This window comes from Rana temporaria, chromosome 2, assembly GCF_905171775.1.
Source record: "Rana temporaria chromosome 2, aRanTem1.1, whole genome shotgun sequence".
Lineage (NCBI taxonomy): Eukaryota > Metazoa > Chordata > Amphibia > Anura > Ranidae > Rana > Rana temporaria.
Genome location: NC_053490.1, coordinates 56,818,443 through 56,837,374, shown reverse-complemented (window position 1 = coordinate 56,837,374; position 18,932 = coordinate 56,818,443). Strand labels below are relative to the sequence as shown.

General features: G+C 40.7%; 1 protein-coding gene across 1 annotated transcript; it reads left to right on the top strand.

Moving 5' to 3' along the window:
* The first annotated feature begins 1,424 nt into the window (after window positions 1–1,424).
* On the top strand, window positions 1,425–18,387 carry LOC120929038 (matrix metalloproteinase-18-like). The gene is made up of 10 exons (XM_040340222.1): window positions 1,425–1,589; window positions 4,180–4,424; window positions 6,720–6,868; window positions 6,962–7,087; window positions 8,703–8,864; window positions 9,002–9,119; window positions 11,678–11,811; window positions 12,901–13,057; window positions 15,876–15,979; window positions 18,066–18,387. Exons 1-10 carry the CDS (start codon window positions 1,485–1,487, stop codon window positions 18,164–18,166), a joined length of 1,401 nt encoding a protein of 466 aa, XP_040196156.1. The 5' UTR covers window positions 1,425–1,484; the 3' UTR covers window positions 18,167–18,387.
* Window positions 18,388–18,932: the final 545 nt, after the last annotated feature.

The following is an 18,932-nucleotide window of genomic DNA, read 5'->3' as shown; positions in this document are numbered from 1 at the left end:
ATCGAGTTCCTCGGCCAGTTCAGCACTGAAGCCGCCGAGGAGCTCGGCGGGACGAGAGCTCCCATAGAACAACGAGGAAATAGAGAACATGTTCTCTATTTCCTCGTCGAGCTCCTCGTCGGCTTCCTCGGCTGAAAGTGTACACACGACCAGTTTCCTCGGCAGAATTCAGCCAGAAACTCGGTCGGAAGCTGAATTCTGCCGAGGAAACTGGTCGTGTGTACGGGGCCTTAGTTAGCTGCCGTTCAGGCATCTGGGTGTATCTTGACATTATTGTCAAGATTCCTGCCGAGCCTGGACAGGCTCTGCGCAGTCATCTGGGTCACAGGAGTGCATAACTAAGTACATTCATGTGACAAGGCACACAGAAGAAGTATGCTCAAAAGAGCTTTGGCCATATTTCTCCTTTAATAATTTGAATTCCATAAACAAATTTTCCCTTATGCCGCATACACACGATCATTTTTCGGCATGAAAAAAAAACGAAGTTTTTCGGCATGTAGAAAAAACAAAGTTTTTCCAACTTCATCATTAAAACGACGTTGCCCACACACCATCGGTTTTTAAAAATGCTCTAGCAAAGCGCGGTGACGTACAACATGTACAACGGCAATATAAAGGGCAAGTTCCATGCGGATGACGCCACCCTTTGGGCTGCTTTAGCTGATTCCGTGTTAGTAAAAGACGATTCACGCTTTTCTGTCTGTTACAGCGTGATGAATGTGCTTACTCCATTATGAACGGTAGTTTTACCAGAACAAGCACTCCCATCTCATAACTTGCTTCTGAGCATGCGCAGGTTTTTAACGTCGTTCTAGCCCACACACGATCATTTTTTACAACCCGAAAAACGACATAGTTTAAAACGTCGTTAAAAAATGCAGCATGCTCGAAAAAAAATGTTGTCGTTTTTCAGAAGCCGAAAAATGATGTTAAGCCCACACACGATCATTTTAAAATGATTTTTTTTTTAAAACAACGTTTTTTTCATGCTTAAAAATGATCGTGTGTAAGCGGCATAACACAAAATATTTAAAAAATATGATTTTGCAGACAGTGATTGAGCAAAGTATGTATACTTTTATCGAGTTTAAACCCAACTAAGGGTTTTCCCAAATGATGCTTGATGCTGACTCACCATTAGTAGCCCCATTGGCAATCCCCACTGGCATGGTCTAAGCTCCAGCAGTTATATGTAGTGCCAGGGATCACCTATGCCTTGTAAGCAGTTTATTTGGCATAGCTGCCTGGAAGCCTCGGGGCAATGCGTTTCCTGTCATTTACACAGCACTCAGGATTTTTAAGGTATTACTTAACTGAAGTTGTGTCACTTTTTTTGGCTCAAAGCCATGATTTGCTGCGGTAATTAGGAAAGACTAACATGACTCATATTGTTGTGAGACATGGATGGGCTATATAAAGACGAGCGTGCAGTCTGGGATCAGCACAGAACCTCACATTGAGGAAACATCCCATCCAGCAGAATGACAAGTCTACTCCTCCTCCTCCTGTCTTGTGCAGCCCTGGCTGCTGCCTTCCCAGCTGCTCCACAAGATGACCAAGAAAGCAGATACGCACAATTGGCAGAGGTAATATTTTCTACTTAGAATAATAATCTAGTACACGCTAAGGATGTAGTAACTGAAATAACTCTTGTATATTGCTTTTTTTCCCCCTTGCATTTGCTTTTCAAGTTTTGGATAGAATAGGGGTTAGAACCTTTGTCAATGTATTATTGCTATCTTTACCTGTTGGATATTATTATTATTAAACAGGATTTATAGAGCGCCAACCGTTTGCGCAGCGCTTAACAAAATGAAGGCAGACGTTACAGTTACATTACAATTTGGTACAAGAGGAATCAGAGGGCCCTACACACTAGAGCTTACAATCTAGGAGGGAGGGTCAATAGATGGGTAGATCCACCATTACATTGACCATTGTCAGTGGGGTATTACAGCTGTCACTAGAATGGGAAATAAAGGTAAATCTTTCTGTTTTGGTGACAGCTGCCTAAGGCCCCGTACACACGTCCGAGTTTCTCGGCAGAATTCAGCCAGAAACTCGATCGGAGCCGTATTCTGCCGAGAAACCCGGTCGTCTGTACACTTTTGGCCGAGGAAACCGACGAGGATCTCGTCGGGCCAAATAGAGAACATGTTCTCTATTTCCTCGTTAGTCAATGAGGAAACTTGGCTCGCCGAGATCCTCGGCGGCTTCACAAGGAACTCGACAAGCAAAACGATGTGTTTTGCCCGTCGAGTTTCTCGGACGTGTGTACGGGGCCTAAGAGATTTTTTTGTTCCACATCTAAAAGAGGAAATGAAGGGAAATCTCCCCAAGGGGACAAAGACAGGAAACAAAACAGACTAAGGCTTGACATAGATAGGTCGTTTTTTTTTCTGATTAGTCAGCAGGCTGATGGAAAAAAAAAAATGGATTCCCTTATCCTTACAAGCAAATTGGATGTGCCTTTGTATTCTGACAGCAGGGACTCCTCCACTGTCAGAATACACTGATCAGCCTTGCGACCTGTTGGTTGCAGTCGTTGCTCGTAGAAAATTTGCTGTTCGATTCATCTAGGGGCAGTATAAGAAAAAAATATTACTATATAAGCACAACTTCAAAAAAATCAGGGGTTTTGAAAACAAAGTTATATTTTAATCCTTCTGTGTCTCCAACATCGTGTTTTGAATAGGAAATAGGAAAAAATACAATAGGACATAACAGGGAACACTTGTTCCCAAAGAGGAAATGTATTCACTGTTTTCATTGAGCCAGAGATCAGGAAACTTTGGCAGTAGCATTTTTTATTCAATATTATATCAAATCAAGATGTGTGTGCAATTTGCATGATAAAATACATTTCAGAAGTTATAGAATTTTTTTCTTGTCTGGCCCTATCTAATTATATGTGTAAGTACCTTTAAAATGCAAAACTGAACTCAAGGCTGATATAAAACACACAAATTAATAAAGCTCTGTATTAATTAATACATTATTAAATATATTTTTAAATTCAAGCAGTAAAAGTATGACCTGTTATTGGCCCTTTGCAGTTCTTGTACAGCTTTTGAGCTGCTTTTTACAGCTTTTGAGCTGCAAATGGCATAGGCGTTTTTGAGCTGTAAAAAACACGCGGGACCAGGGCGTTCTGAAGCTCCAGAGTAGAGCTGTAAAAACGCCAGATTTTAAAAAATGCTCAAAAATGCTCAAAAACGCTACAAAATAAACATGGACAGGCGTTTTTAAGCTGTAAAAAAGGCTAACAACAGTGGCTGTAAAAACGCCAGTGGAAATGAAGCCTAAATCTCAGAACTGAACAGAAATACAACTTTTGTTAAACAGCTCCATTATTTGACTTCCATCTGTGTATTAAATGTTAATTCACAAAGTACAGATGTAAAACAGTAAAATGTTGTGTATATATATATATATATATATATATATATATTTTTTTTGGGCCACATTTATCTAATCAGAGGTTAACGGGCAATAATGCGCAGCAGGCAAAAAAAAATAATCAGTTTCTGCAGGATGGTGAAACCCGATTGGTTACTGCTTTTCACATCATTATGATTATCCTTGTCGTCTGCATTGTTTTTTTTATGAATATAGATTATTATTATTATTATTATTATTATTATTATTATCACTACTGTTATTAAAGCAGAGTTCCACCCAATTCCTCCCCCCCTCTGGTACCACAATTGGCACCTTTAGGGGGGAAGGGGGGGACAGGATACCTCTCTTTGACAGGTATTTTTTCCCACTTCCTGGAGTCCGGGTCGCAGTCCATGGCGTCATCCCAGAGCTCCCTCCTCCTCCCTTCCCCGGCCGCCGGGCCGGTAGGGGAGAGGAGCGGGCCTTGTGCATGCGCAGTAGTGTTCCCAGCGTGAAGCCGAAAGGCTACACTGCCGGGTACCCTTACCCTCAATGGCGGCGACAGCCGATTGGAAACATCAGCTGTGGGTGCCGACTTTGCTGGACTCCAGGACATGTAAGTGTCCATTTATTGAAAGTCAGCAGCTACAGTATGTGTAGCTGGTGGTTTTTAATTATTATTTTTTTGGGGCGGAACACTCCTTTAATCAATGCTTTATTTCGATAATTAAATGTCTTCTACTTATAACTGTTAATTGATTTCAATGCAATAGCTCTGTTACTTTATGTTTTCAGAAATATCTAACAAAGTTTTATGACCTGAAACCTACTGGGGGCAAAGTAGGGAGAAAAAATATCAAAAACCCCTTCACTGAAAAGCTTGAAGAAATGCAGAAGTTTTTCGGTCTGAATGTAACTGGAAAACTGGATCATAAGACTGTAGAAATGATGGAGAAGCCTCGCTGTGGAGTCCATGACATCGGCCAGTACAGTACGGTCACAAAAAGCTCTGCCTGGCAAAAGACAGACCTGACCTACAGGTAAATATCTTACTTTATCTTTGATTTATATACCACAATCGGTAGGTAGCTGATAGTTGCAGAATATGAGTATCAGACAAAAAAAACTAGAGTGCAGTAATTTGTGCCAACAAATCAAAAGGTTTATTTTTACAAAACTCATAGGTGTGCGCAAGTGGTGTGCCAGGTGTGCATAGGCACAGCCTAATCCTGGTGTTGGCAACCTGCCAATGGAGGGCAGGTGACAGGTAAAGCGCAATCCTTCTTTGCCGACACTCAGTGCCTGGACAGAAGAGGTGGCGGGGGTGAAATTTAGTGGAACCGATCTGTATTTTCCTCCTGCAGCAGCTGAAAGTAGGCTTCTCCTCCTCTCCCTTTTGTCAACATTAAGCTGCCACAGGATGAAAATATAGGGGATCGGCACTAATATATGCCACCCCTCCGTTCCCTGTTCCTGGTGCCCGGGTGCTCCTTTTCTTCCCCTTCCTCCCATTGTTTCAGGATGGAAAGCAGGGAAGAGGCTGGTAAAAATGTCAAATGCATATGTGTTGGAGCTTTGGGGTGTACACCCTAATGCAATAGGCTGCGCACACCTATGGATAAACTAAAAACTTGGTGTAATAGTCTACCTTTGATGCCACCTTTAAACACAGCAGGGGAAACAAATTGCTGTGAAAACATGCTACATCAGTACAATAAATTCAGTTCATGTGTCTTCACTTTACTTTAACCTCACACGTTAGTAAATCAAGCCCACATGTTGTCTCTGAATTCTTATCCTTACAAACCAAAGTTTTCTGGATTTAATTTGCATGGAAAATCCTGGCCAGAAACAAAATAAAGTAGAATGAGGGCCCCAGGCAAGGGAGCAGCATTCCTGTACTCCAACCATCTATTGCCTTATGAATGATTTGACTCTTGTTTAGAGTTTTTACCAGTATCGTGAATGCAACTGTTTGTATTGTTGTCCAAAAAAAACTCTTAAGGCCCGTACACACGATCATATTTTCTGATGAGAATTGTGTGATAATTGGCTGTTCTCGGAAAATCCGACAGTTTGTATGCTCCATCGGACAATTTTTGATGGATTTCCCGCCAACACATTTTGGATAGCATGCAGAGCCGGATTCCCGACAAGATCACCGAGCCCAGGCCTCGGGGCGGCTGTGGGTGCAGGGGCGGTGCCGGTTGTAACACACAGCGGGAGACTGCTGTGTCATGGAGCTCACTGTGAAAAGTTTGGGCGCACTGTGATTAAAGTCCCGCCCTACTCCTAGACCAGTTTGTTTGATAGAGGCAGTGTTCTGTCTATCACACAAGCTGGTCTAGGAGGAGGGCGGGACTTTTATCACAGCACACCCAAACTTTTCACAGCAGGAGCAGGAGATGCCCGATGTGCGTAATGCACACACTGACTGGTGAGGCTACATTGTTTGGCACAGTAAGGCTGCAATGATGGTAAGGGGGACTGTAATGATGGTGAGGGGGCTGCAATGAGGGCACAGTAAGGTGGCAATGATGGTGAGGGAGGCTGCAATGAGGGCACAGTAAGGCGGCAGTGATGGTGAGGCTGCAATGAGGGCACGGTAAGGCTGCAATGATGGTGAGGCGGCAATGATGGGCACGGATGAGGCGGCAATGATGGGCGTGGGTTGGGGGACTTTCAGTTTTTTTTGGCGCGGGGGCAGCATTGAAGGACCCGGCCTTGGGGCGGCAAAGGAGTAAATCCGGGCCTGATAGCATGCTTTCAAATTTTCCGACAACAAATGTGTGTTGTCGGATTATCCGATCATGTGTACAGAAGTCTTTTGGAAAAAAATACAAAGTACAAACACGCATGCTCAGAAGCAATGCTAACCATAACACAACATAAGCAGAAGTTGCCCAAAGGGTGGCACTAAAGAGCTAAAAAAAAACACGTAGTTTCGTGTTTGTTGGTCGCCAATTCTTTTCCGGTTGTATGCAAGACAAGTTCATGGCCAACGTCCTTCGGACAAAAGTCCTACGCGTTGTCTGTGGAAAATCTGATCGTGTGTATGAGGCTTTACTCTTCCCAATGTAAGTTTACTACTCTCTACATCTCTGTGTGGCTGAAATTTCAGCATTTCAAAATCAGGACAGCTAAGGGGCTGAAAAAAAGTAGAAGAATCTTCAAATTAGTGTCATAGAGAGTACAGCAAAGATGAAAACATTTTAACGTTGAGTCAAAATAGTTTTTGAAAAAACCTTTAAATATATTAAAAATGCACAGTAATTGACATGAGAATATCATACGGCAAAAGAACAAGTTAACTTTAAATCTTCTTTCTTTTGAAGGATTTTGAATTTCACACCAGACATGCCTCAGGCAGATGTGGAGAATTCCCTGGCAAGAGCTTTAAAAGTGTGGAGTGATGTCACCCCACTGACCTTTACCAGAGTCTATGATGGCGAATGCGATATTGAGATCAAGTTTGTAGTTGGAGGTAACAGCATTACCCTTTCTCTTTAGAGTTAATGTATTTGACCATTTTAAATTTCAATGTCTAATGTCAATTTCTGCCCTCTGGCTTTTGTAGATCATAAGGATAACTCTCCATTCGATGGACCTAATGGGGTGTTAGCTCACGCATTTCAGCCTGGTAACGGCATTGGGGGGGATGCTCACTTTGATGATGATGAACAATTCACAAAAAACAGCCAAGGTAAGTCATAAAAAATTTTGAGGGCTAAACCAATGATAATATATACACTATATTACCAAAAGTATTGTGACGCCTGCCTTTACACGCACATGAACTTTAATGGCATCCCAGTCTTAGTCCATAGGGTTCAATATTAAGTTGGCCCACCCTTTACAGCTATAACAGCTTCAACTCTTCTGGGAAGGCTGTCCACAAAGTTTAGGAGTGTGCCTATGGGAATGTTTGACCATTCTTCCAGAAGCGCATTTGTGAGGTCAGGCACTGATATGGACGAGTAGGCCTGGCATGCAGTCTGCGCTCTAATTCATCCAAAAGGTGTTCTATCGGGTTGAGGTCCGGACTCTGTGTAGACCAGTTAAGTTCCTCCATCCCAAACTCGCTCATCCATGTCTTTATGGACCTTGCTTTGTGCACTGGTTAAAATCCTTTGGTGGAGCGGGGATTATGGTGTGGGGATGTTTTTCAGGGGTTGGGCTTGGTCCGTTAGTTCCAGTGAAGGGAAATCTTACAAGCCCAAGTTTTGTCCAAAATGTCCTGGTATGCTGACACCTGAAGATTTCCCTTCACTGGAACTAAGGGACCAAGCTCAACCCCTGAAATACCACCCTACGCCATAATCCCCCCTCCACCAAAGGATTTGGCCCAGTGCACAAAGCAATGTCCATAATGACATGGGTGCATGAATTTGGGATGGAGGAACTTGACTAGCCTGCACAAAGTCCCGACCTCAACCGGATCGAACACCTTTTGGATGAATTAGAGCAGAGACTGTTAACCAGGCCTTCTCATCTAACATCAGTGCCTTACTTCACAAATGTTCTTCTGGAATAATGGTCAATCATTCCCATAGACACACTTCTAAACTTCTAAACCTTGTGGACAGCCTTCCCAGGAGAGTTGAAGTTGAAGTTTATGTGTGTGTAAAGCCAGGCGTTCAACTACTTTTGGTAAGATAATGTATGTGTATATATATATATATATATATATATATATATATATATATATATATATATATATATATATATATATATATATATATATATATATTGTGTATTCTAAATGATATGATCAATAGATTATCATACTGTACAAACCTTGTGTCATTAAATAATATATATGCATTTTCACTCTTTACACATACATGCTGATTTTTAGCTTAGTAATATGGAACAATAGTTATGTTATTATTATCTTATCTTATGTTATCTTATCCACACATGTTTGGATTACTTTAGGTTCTGTTCAGAAAACTAGCCCCAGGTTAAGGATCCTTATTTAAAAGAAAAATAAGTACAAATCTTCAGCTGAGTCAAATGATATTTGAAAAATATGCTCCCAAAATAAAGATCCTTATCCTTGTGTTCAAACTTTGTGAATTAAGCTTTTGTCTTTAAAATACAGTATAGAAACAAATCTGGCAAAAAAAAAAAAAAAAGATATATATTAGTGGTAATATAACAGGTAATAATAAGAGATATATAATTCCTTAATACAAAGATCTTTGCGTTCTATGCTTTACTTTATGTAAAAAAAATCTAGATTTTAAGATAAAACTTTTGTTTGTAGTTTTTATCAATAGAGGTTGTGATTTACTCATGTGGCTGTTTTATTTTAGAATACAATCTGTTTTTGGTGGCGGCTCATGAATTTGGACATTCACTTGGTCTTCACCATTCTGAAGACCCCGGTGCATTAATGTACCCTAATTACCCAAACACAGACCCCAACCGGTTCAAGCTTCCTCAGGATGACATCAATGCTATCCAATATCTCTATGGTAAGAAAATATCTTGGTAATGTATTACATTTTAATGGAATTGGAGAGGGGTTGCAATATATGAGAATGCATTGCAGTTTTATTCATAAGATTCATTATTTCCATTTCCCCTGATTTTTTTTTTAATATTGTTTTAGGCAAGACCTCCGATGAAGTTCAGCCAACAGGACCCACCACCCCCTCCAAATGTGACCAAAACCTTGTGTTTGATGCTGTCACCACCCTCCGAGGAGAATTATTTTTCTTTATAAACAGGTAAATTAGCTTAGCTGTGAAGTTATACTAAAGAGAGTTCTCTCAGAATACGATAAAGTGACAGTTATTATTGTGTACATATAAAGCCATTGTTTGGTCTGAGAGCAGAAATATTTTTATTTCACTCTTTTTTCGATTTTTTGCTCTTTGGCCACCAATTGGGATGTAAATTTAGAGCTCATAATGTCATCTGCCTGCCCTTGTGCTGGCAAAGCATACTAACTACTAAAGTTTTTGTTCCCAGCTTTAAGTAACTTTCAGTAAGGGTGTAAATGCAACAACTTTATAGATAAGACAGCACACTTTTAATAATGTAAGAATGCGTATTAAAATTATTTTATGAGCCCAGCTGTTTATCTCTTTAAGCTAACAAAGAATGAGAACAGTAATACAATTGAAAAATTACTTTGTTTAAGATAGAGAAAAAGGAGAAAATTGGATTTGCACCTTGGACAGTCTGCTGGTTCATTCCCCATTGTGCAGTTCAGCAAATATAATCAAGTACTACAGTATATAGCCTATGGGTGTTTTAAGACGGTTACATGACATACATTGAAATGTAGATAGATACAGTATATTACATGAAATATGGGTTCTCCCTAAGGCTGGATTCACACCTATGCATTTTTAGTGCTCTTTGCAGATTTACACTACAGTCCATTTAACATGGTTTCCTATGGAACACGTTCTGTAGTGCAAATCGGCAAAATGCAAAAAGCGCAAAAAAATGCATAGGTGTGAATCCAGCCTTAAGGATGACAGTTCAGAAAGTAACATAACGATTGTTGAAGGTTAGGAAAGCCTCATAGATGAAACAGAAATAGTTCAAACACTCCAGGAATGTAAAGATAATCACAAGAGTTATATCTTTGACTTGCTTGGATACTTGTCCTCTAAACGGTATACACAAGCACACACATGTACACATCTGAAAATGCAGTGAAATATAAGGTAAAGGTCCTTTAGCCTAGGTTCACACTGCTGCGAATTCAAAATCGCGGTAAAATGCGCGATTTTACTGCGATTTCGCGGCCGCGATTTTGCCGCGATTTGCCGCGATTTCGGCCACAATTTAATGTAAATCGCGCACCGAAATCGCAAAAAGTAGTACAGGAACTACTTTTTGAAATCGCAGATGCGGTGTCGCACTGATTAGGACAGTGCCATTGCCGACAATTGCCGCCGATTTGAGATGCGATTTGACATGTCAAATCGCATCTCAAATCGTTCCAAATCGTACCCAGTGTGAACCAGGGCTGAAAGCTGAACACTGGGACAGGCAATAATTGTCCATATACAAAACATGTGTGTCCTTCCTTAAATATCAGTATGCTTTGTGTATTTCGTCCAGATCTGTCCAGTGTAAAGCCTCGTACACACGCTCAGTTTTCTCTGCAAGAACCAGCAACAAAACTGTTGACAGAGCTTTCTTGCCGAGTAAACCGAGCGTGTGTACGAGGCTTTCAGGTTTCTCGTCTGGAAATCTGGCCAGAATCTCGATGAGAAAAATAGAGATCCTGCTCTCTATTTTCTCGTCTGGATTGTTGTCGGCCTGTTTCCAGACGAGAAACCCGAGAGTGTGTATACTCACCTGTCGCCATGGAAACCCACGCATGCTCAAAATGACTTTGTCGCATGCGCGGTAGCTTCCACGGCATAGGTATGGTGAAGCAAGATGGTGGCGACGGCATCGAATGTGACAAGCGCATGCTCGTCGTACGCGATGACATCACCACGTTCTTGACTTTCAAAAGAACCGCGGTTCTTTTAAAAGGTCTGTGTGTACACTCGGGCGGCAAGAATCTTGCCAAGACTCTCATCGGGATAAACAACGTTTTTTTCCTGACAAGATTGTGGCCCGTGTGTACAAGGCCTAAGGCCCCGTACACACGGCCGAGGAACTCGACGTGCCAAACACATCGAGTTCCTCGGCCAGTTCAGCCCTGAAGCCGCCGAGGAGCTTGGCGGGCCGAGAGCTCCCATAGAACAACGAGGAAATAGAGAACATGTTCTCTATTTCCTCGCCGAGGTCCTCGTCGGCTTCCTCGGCGAAATTGTACACACGGCCGGGTTTCTCTATTTCCTCGTTGTTCTATGGGAGCTCTCGGCCCGCCGAGCTCCTCGGCGGCTTCAGGGCTGAACTGGCCGAGGAACTCGATGTGTTTGGCACGTCGAGTTCCTCGGCCGTGTGTACGAGGTCTCAGACTTTGCCTCTGTGCAGGAGCTAATAAAGACTGGTCATTGCTGCTCCCTCTGTGTGTGCAGGGTGACTGGTCTTGTATCCGCCCCTTTATGTAGTTTTCTGCAGGCAGCCTGTATTGGGGGAACCTTGCTAGGTCCTCTCCACATCGCTGCTCTCTGCACAGGCTTTTGCTATTACACTGATGATGTCACTGCTACTTTTATAAAGTATAACCAGATGTTTTGTGCACACAATGTTGAACTAAAATATCTGTGAATATTGAGGGATATATTAAGAGGAAAGTTTTGGTGCCGGTAATTCAGCCTTAACAAACAAAAGTTTACAAAAATGTTAATTGTTGGCTTTTTCCAAACAGGTTTATATGGCGTAAACATCCACGAGGGGGTGAGGCTGATCTGCTTTTTATCCAGAACCTGTGGCCAACTTTACCCAATGACATTGATGCAGCTTATGACAATCCTATTACTGGAGAAGTTCTTGTATTTAAAGGTAGGGGGAGGACTTGTTTTATCATCAGTGTTATAAAATTCTAAAAGTTATTCTTGACCTAGGAAATGAAAGTTCGATGCCTTGAGCATGCACTCCTAGTTGTGATTGGATGCAGTTTTAGCCTTCTTTAAAGTGTAAATTGACCTTTTCTGAAAAAATGAACTAACATCATTCATCCACCCTACCCCCTGTCCCTGCGGTACTTACCACTGTGAGTGATGAGCTGCCAGTGCTTATGCAGCCGCTGTAGTGGTCTGAGGATTTAAAATCCCCACTCTTCTTCCCCTACTTTCTTTAGGACTTTCAGGTTAGATTTGAGTGATTCTGGTTGGTCGACGCTGGCATGTGACCACTTTGACCAATCGGAATAACTCTGATCCAACCTGGAAGCCCCTAGAGAAAGAAGGGAAAGAGGAGTGTGTATTTCAAATCCTGGGACCACTACACCACCTGCATGGACACTGGGGGAAGGCAGGGTTTAGGGTGTTAGTTAACCTTTAATTTTTTCTGAAAAGGTGAATTAACCCTTTAAATGTCCTTACAGAATGGTCATTGCATTGCATACATGGAGCATAGTGGCTGCAATTGGAGCACTGGTGTGTAAATGCCTTTCACTAGATTTAAGCAGCTAGGCATTTAGCTGGAGATTTACAAGGCATGGGTAATAAATAAGCAGTAATCAAAAACATGATATTCAATTTGACATCCCTCTCATTAACCCAGTGCCGCAATTGTAGCATTCAACAGCATCTGAAGATGATCAAGCACACGTAATTGGAGTATCATGCCAAACTGACCATTACTCCATGGGGAGCTATTTGTTCCATTTGTTTAGCAATCATTTACTACAATTTAAGTACAATTAGGCTACTAAAAATCTTGAGTGTTGCTTAAAGTGACTGCAAGCAAGTGGTTAACTGCTAATGTTTAGGGAGCTTGAAATAGGGTGGTATATTACATTTTGGTGGAGTGATGAGTAAGGTTAATACCTTACTCATCACTCCCCCAAATGTAGTTCAGTTGTCAATTTGTGTGCATATCTTTCTGTTTGTGTGAATTTCATCTAATTAAGTTGAATTTTACAATTAGGGGACAAATATTGGACTCTTGATGGATTTGATGTTTCACAAGGCGCTAGAAGCATCACCAAGTTTGGATTCCCTAAAAACGTTAAGAAAATCGATGCGGCTGTCCATGTGGAACACCTGGGGAAGACTTACTTCTTTGTGAAAAATAAGTACTGGAGGTAAGTTTTCCACCGATTATACTTAACATGCAGCACTGGGGTGATTGACTGACAAGAAATCCAACAAAAGGTCACCTAATGTACACACAGTAGTCTAAGGACAGGTGAAGGATTGCCCATTACCAACTTGTTTAGAAGCTCATCTTTGATTCAGCTACTTCCCACATAGTGATGCAAGGATGATGATGACTGCCCCAGAACTTTCATCTTCAAAAACAGTATAGCTATCAGCCATCATGATACGCTCCCTTAACGCATATCTGTTGAGTGTGATGCAAAAGGAAATTGTTGTAAAGCAAATTGGAATAATGTAAAAACGAATTAGCGATTTTAGGATAAACAAAGTATTCAGCAGTGGTCATTGGTTTTGGTACATTTGAAAAATCCCTATGGAATACATTAAAAAGCTTACAAACTTTTTGTAGTTACTTATGGTACTCTGTGCCTGGACACTGCATAGAATAGCAGCAGTCATAGTGAATGTAATATTACATTGATCGGGACTCTGACAGGTTTAGAGGAAAATATGTTAAATTACGGTAGTTAGTCATTAGTGAATTTGGCCTTTTTCTACTATCAGTAATCCTGACAATAAAAATTGCACATATATTCATTGCTAAAATGGCAGGATTGCCTTTACTTTGTCCTGGGGTGGACAGCCTCAAGCTGACTAGTTAACACAGAGAGAGTCCACAGGGCAGGTCAGATTTCCAACTTGTGCCGCGTACACACGGTCGGAATTTCCGAAGGAAATAGTCAGATGGGAGCTTTTCATCGGATATTCCGACCGTGTGTATGCCCCATCAGACTTTTTTCGTTGGAATTTCCGACGTACTTAGATAGAGAGCAGGTTCTCTATTTTTCCCAGTCAAAAGTCCGACCATGTGTACGTGGCATTAGTGTTTTTGTGCTTCCAGCTTCCTAAAAACATAATTAGCACTTCCAACATGACATCATTTAGGAAGCTTGTCTATAGCAATAAACCATACAAATAAACACTAGGCTGGCTGTCTCTAACTACATATCAACCCCCTTTCTGGTATAAACTTGGACCTTGCATCCAGATCCCCAACTTGCAAAGCTGCTGCCATGCCTGATTTGGTGATCTTTTAAAAGTGAAGCTTTGCCACATTTACTAAGCTCTAGGGAAAATTAGTGCAACTTCACTTGCAAAGTGCACAATCAATTTGCCTTTAGTAAATCCACCCCAATGTCTCTTTGTAGAGCTAGCTACCCTAAGGTTTGCAAGCATTTTAGAGACTTCTTAGAAGGAAACTATTTTCTCTATCAAGGTTAATTCTAGAAGTTGCATATTTTCCTTGGATTATGGCAGTTTTACAGGTACACATCTTTCCTGGTCAAACTGACCTTTCTAGTGCCCGAGATGCAGATTCTTCATTCATACCCAAACTGATACATCAGTTTGGGATTCATATTTCTATAAACGGCTGCATTCCTCTGTTCCTTTACATATGGATTTATTTACAAAAGCAGCAAGGAATAAAGTATGGGGTTGTTATAAAACTGGAGAGTACAAAATCTGGTGTGGCTGTACATTGTAGCCAATTAGCTTCTAACTTCAGCTTGTTCAATTAAGCTTTGACAAAAACCTTGAAGCCGATTGGCTTATATAGTTACATAGTTACATAGTTGGTGAGGTTGGAAAAGACACAAGTCCATCAAGTCCAACCTGTGTGTGAGCTTTTATTTCAATATTACATTGTAAACCCCTGTATGTTGTGGTCATTCAGGTGCTTATCTAATAGTTTTTTTAAATTATTGATGCTCCCCCTTGAAACCACTACTGTGGAAGAGAATTCCACATCCTTACCACTCTTACAGTAAAGAACCCTTTAAGCAGTTTAAGGTTAAACCACTTCTCTTCTAATTTTAGTGAATGGCTGCGTGTCTTTTTAAGATGGAAATTTTTTATCCTGGGGTCACCAGTACGGTATTTGTACATTGAAATCAAATCCCCTCTCAAGCGTCTCTTCTCCACAGAGAATAAGTTCAGTGCTTGTAACCTTTCCTCATAACTAATATCCTCCAGTCCCTTTATTAGCTTTGTTGTCCTTCTCTGGACGCTCTCCAGTTCCAGCACTTCCTGAGTACTGGAGCCCAGAACTGGATGGCATACTCCAGGTGCAGCCGGACCAAAGTCTTGTAGAGTGGGAGAAATATTGTTTTTTTCTCTGGAGTTAATCCCCTTTTTAATGCATGCCAATATTCTGTTTGCTTTGTTGGCAGCAGTTTGTCATTGCACGTAATTTCTAAGCCTATCATCTACTGGGACCCACAGGTCCTTCTCTATCCTAGATTCCCCCAGAAGTTCTCCCCCTAGTGAGTAGATTGCATTCATATTTTTGGCACCCAAATGCATTATTTCACATTTTTCTACAATAAACTTCATTTGCCATGTAGTTGACTTATGCACAGCTGCACCAGATTTTGCACTCTCCAGTTGTAGTAAACCATACCCTATGTGTTTACTTCAACCATCCAACTATATGCAAGGCAAAATTGTGTTAGTTTAATTCCCTAGCACATTGGTTATTTAGAGTGAACATAACTTCACTAACTGTACTAACCTAAGTGAACTTTTTCTACTCCTTTAGTAAATCAACCCCCTGGGTATTATTCATTTATCTTCTGTACATGGCCAGCTTCCAGTAAACAGAACTGTCTACTTGACAGTATTAAACTATAACCTGACCTGTATTTATTGAATGTTTGACAGACCTTTGTGTACTATAGCATTATTTTGATACATTCATTGTTGGCAGCTGGTGAGTTATATTGATGTAATTTTCCTTTTCAGTTATGATGAAGACAAAAAAGCAATGGATGCAGGATTTCCAAAGTTCATTGCTAAAGGATTTCCAGGAATGAGTCCAAATATCGATGCTGTGGTTTATTACAGAGGTAAACATGATTACGAGTCTGGAGGGAGGCCAGGTCTTGCTTGAGCATGAATCTGTGAATCTGAAACAACCATGATGCACTCTCTGTATGATTCATATAACACAAATATAAATATGCAAACAAAAAAAGTGCTTAGTGCCCTAAACTGGAGCAGTGTTAATCAAATTAAACAGTTGCAATTTGAATTATTTAATTTGATTGGTAGTTAAAGCGGGGGTTCACCCGAAATTTTTTTTTTAACATTAGATTGAGGCTAATTATGGGAAGCACAATCGGGTGTTTTTTTTTTAAATCAATGCAGTACTTACCGTTTTAGAGATAGATGTTCTCTGCGGCTTCCGGGTATGGTCTTCGGGACTGGGCGTTCCTATTTGATTGACAGCCTTCCGACCGTCGCATACAGCATGTCATGAGTTGCCGAAAGAAGCCGAACGTCGGTGCGGCTCTTTACGGCGCCTGCGCACCGACGTTCGGCTACTTTCGGCAACTCGTGACGCGCTGTATGCGACGGTCGGAAGGCTGTCAATCAAATAGGAACGCCCAGTCCTGCAGTCCATACCCGGAGGCCGCGGAGAACATCTATCTCTAAAACGGTCGGTACTGCATTGATTAAAAAAAAAAACACCCGATTGTGCTTCCCACAATTAGCCTCAATCTAATGTTAAAAATGTGTTTTTCGGGTGAACCCCCCCTTTAAGGATAGAGCAGACAGGACTACTTTAAAGTGCACCTGTGACCAAGCTATGGTCAATAAACTATTTACAAATTCTTTAAACAAGCCATGTCTGCCTTCTTTAGGTGCTTTCACAGTGAATTTATTGCCTTATATATCCTGGAAGATTTTTTTGCACTAACTGTTATATTTTCAGGACTGATTTCGGGGGTCTACACTCCTTATCTCGGTCCATGCAGTACTGATTTGACCCCCAAAAGATTGTCCTGGATATGTAACATTAATGATATTATAAAAATAATAAAGCAAATATAAGAGTTCAGTTTTTATACTTGTATATATTAAAAAATGTAATAAAAAACAAAACACATAAGAGCCGGTTCACCCAGGGGCGACTCGTCAGACGACTCAGCCGCCTGACAAGTCGCGCTCCGCTCTGTTCAATGGAACCGTTCTAATAGGAGCGACTCAAGTCGCTCCGACTTAGAAAAAGGTTCTAGTATGACTTTGGGGGCGACTCGGGGCGACTTGCATTGACTTCAATACAGAAGTCATTTTGCAAGTCGCCTCTGAAGTCGTCTTGAGATCGCCTTGCCGAGTAGCCCCCAAAGTCGTGCCGCCCCTGTGTGAAGCGGGTCTTACACTATCCATTAGAAAAACTACAACAGCCTTTTTCACTCAGGGTGTCCTGAGGTTTTTTATGGGGTGCCTTGGCAAAATTCCATCAAAATTGATAAAAATTATAGAAGCCAGCAGATGGATCAAGCCTGCTTTTTAGTTACACAAAGCCTTTCTAGACAGTGGTATCCTAAAAACCAATGACATCAGTTAATAAGGATGATGTCTGCATCCTTGGTTGACCCTTTTCTACCTCTGTCCCTCAGCACTGGGGTCACATTAGCTGACTGATGGAGAAAAAATGAGGGAGAAGAGAAACATTAGAATACTAGTCAGTACTAGTGTGCAATGGTGTATTTACTTTGGAAGAAAAAATCACCTCTAGTGTTGGGTGCCCTACGTGTAGATGTTGCTGCATTGTGTAAAGTTATTAGAATCGTTTTTTACATTTTAGAATGGGGTGCCGTCATTTTGAAGGGTTCCCTTAACTGAAAAAAGGTTGGGAATCACTGAACTAGAAGTCTTTATTTTCATGTTTGTACTGGGTGTGGAAACTCCTCCTGCTCAACATGTCATATTTAAACTAACCTGAGTCTGGGTAAAAAAGGAAGCGTTATTTTGATAATACAATGCAAGCATTTAGCGTGAATGCTGCAATATTTATTAGTAGGGCACATTACAGAAGGTTATAGGGGGTGCCATATGCTGGACATTGAATTAGATGAACTTCCACATAGGATAGTAGCCCAAATGTAATTTTTTATTAAAGTTGACCATTTTTTGTTTTTCCTGCAGACCTTCTTTACTTCTTCCAAGGAACATCACAGTTCCAGTACAGCATTGAGTCAAAAAGAATCCTCCAGGTCCTGGCCACCAACAGCTGGCTGGGATGTTAAAGACATCAACACAGCAACTGAGCCTTAAATGCCTATAATGCCTACATTTTTTTTACAAATGTGAATTGTATAATCTCTATATTTATTATGTGAATAATCAAGAAAGAATTTGATTGTGCAATGTATAGTAGGACATTTTTCTTATTGCCTAAATATATGTGGTTATTATTTTTTATATTTTGTATTAATTAAGTAATAAATTAATTATTTTTTGGGTTAAATTTGTTTGTTTAGTGTTTTCATGACTGATTTATTGTAACTTGACAGTTTCATAAAATTCAAACGATAAATAAATAAGAGAACATCTGTGGAAGTTTTCCCGAAAAACTGCACATGCTGTACTTAAAGTTATATGTAAATGCATTTTTTTTTGTTTTGGATAGAGTAGGGAAAAAACCCTTTCCCAAGTTTTTATTGCTGTTTGTATAACCACTGAGGATATTCCCACTCCGGTTCTCCCCCTATATGTCTTGGTTACTATTATCACAAACCAAAAATAAAAGGGAATTCCAAAAATGTTGAGTTGTTTCCAGAGTAAGAGGTAAAGAAAATCCAAAAAGGTCACCTGTCCCTGCTACAGCTTTCTAATTTAGGAAGCCAGTTCATTTTGGAGTAATTTCCTCTTGTTTCCTGTTGCATGTTGCACAGGACATTAAGTAAAATCTCCCTAGTGGGATACAGGCACCAAAAAATAACCCTTTAAGCTTTGCGTAAAGTTTAAGTAAAAAAAATGCAGTACTTTGAATTTGAAATAATATGAAAATAT

Excerpts from the sequence above, each read along its gene's own strand:
- LOC120929038 (XM_040340222.1), top strand. The coding sequence starts at position 1,485 with ATGACAAGTCTACTCCTCCTCCTCCTGTCTTGTGCAGCCCTGGCTGCT. Across the intron at positions 1,590-4,179 it reads GATACGCACAATTGGCAGAG|AAATATCTAACAAAGTTTTA; the intron begins GTAATATTTTCT and ends TTATGTTTTCAG. Across the intron at positions 8,865-9,001 it reads TGCTATCCAATATCTCTATG|GCAAGACCTCCGATGAAGTT; the intron begins GTAAGAAAATAT and ends ATATTGTTTTAG.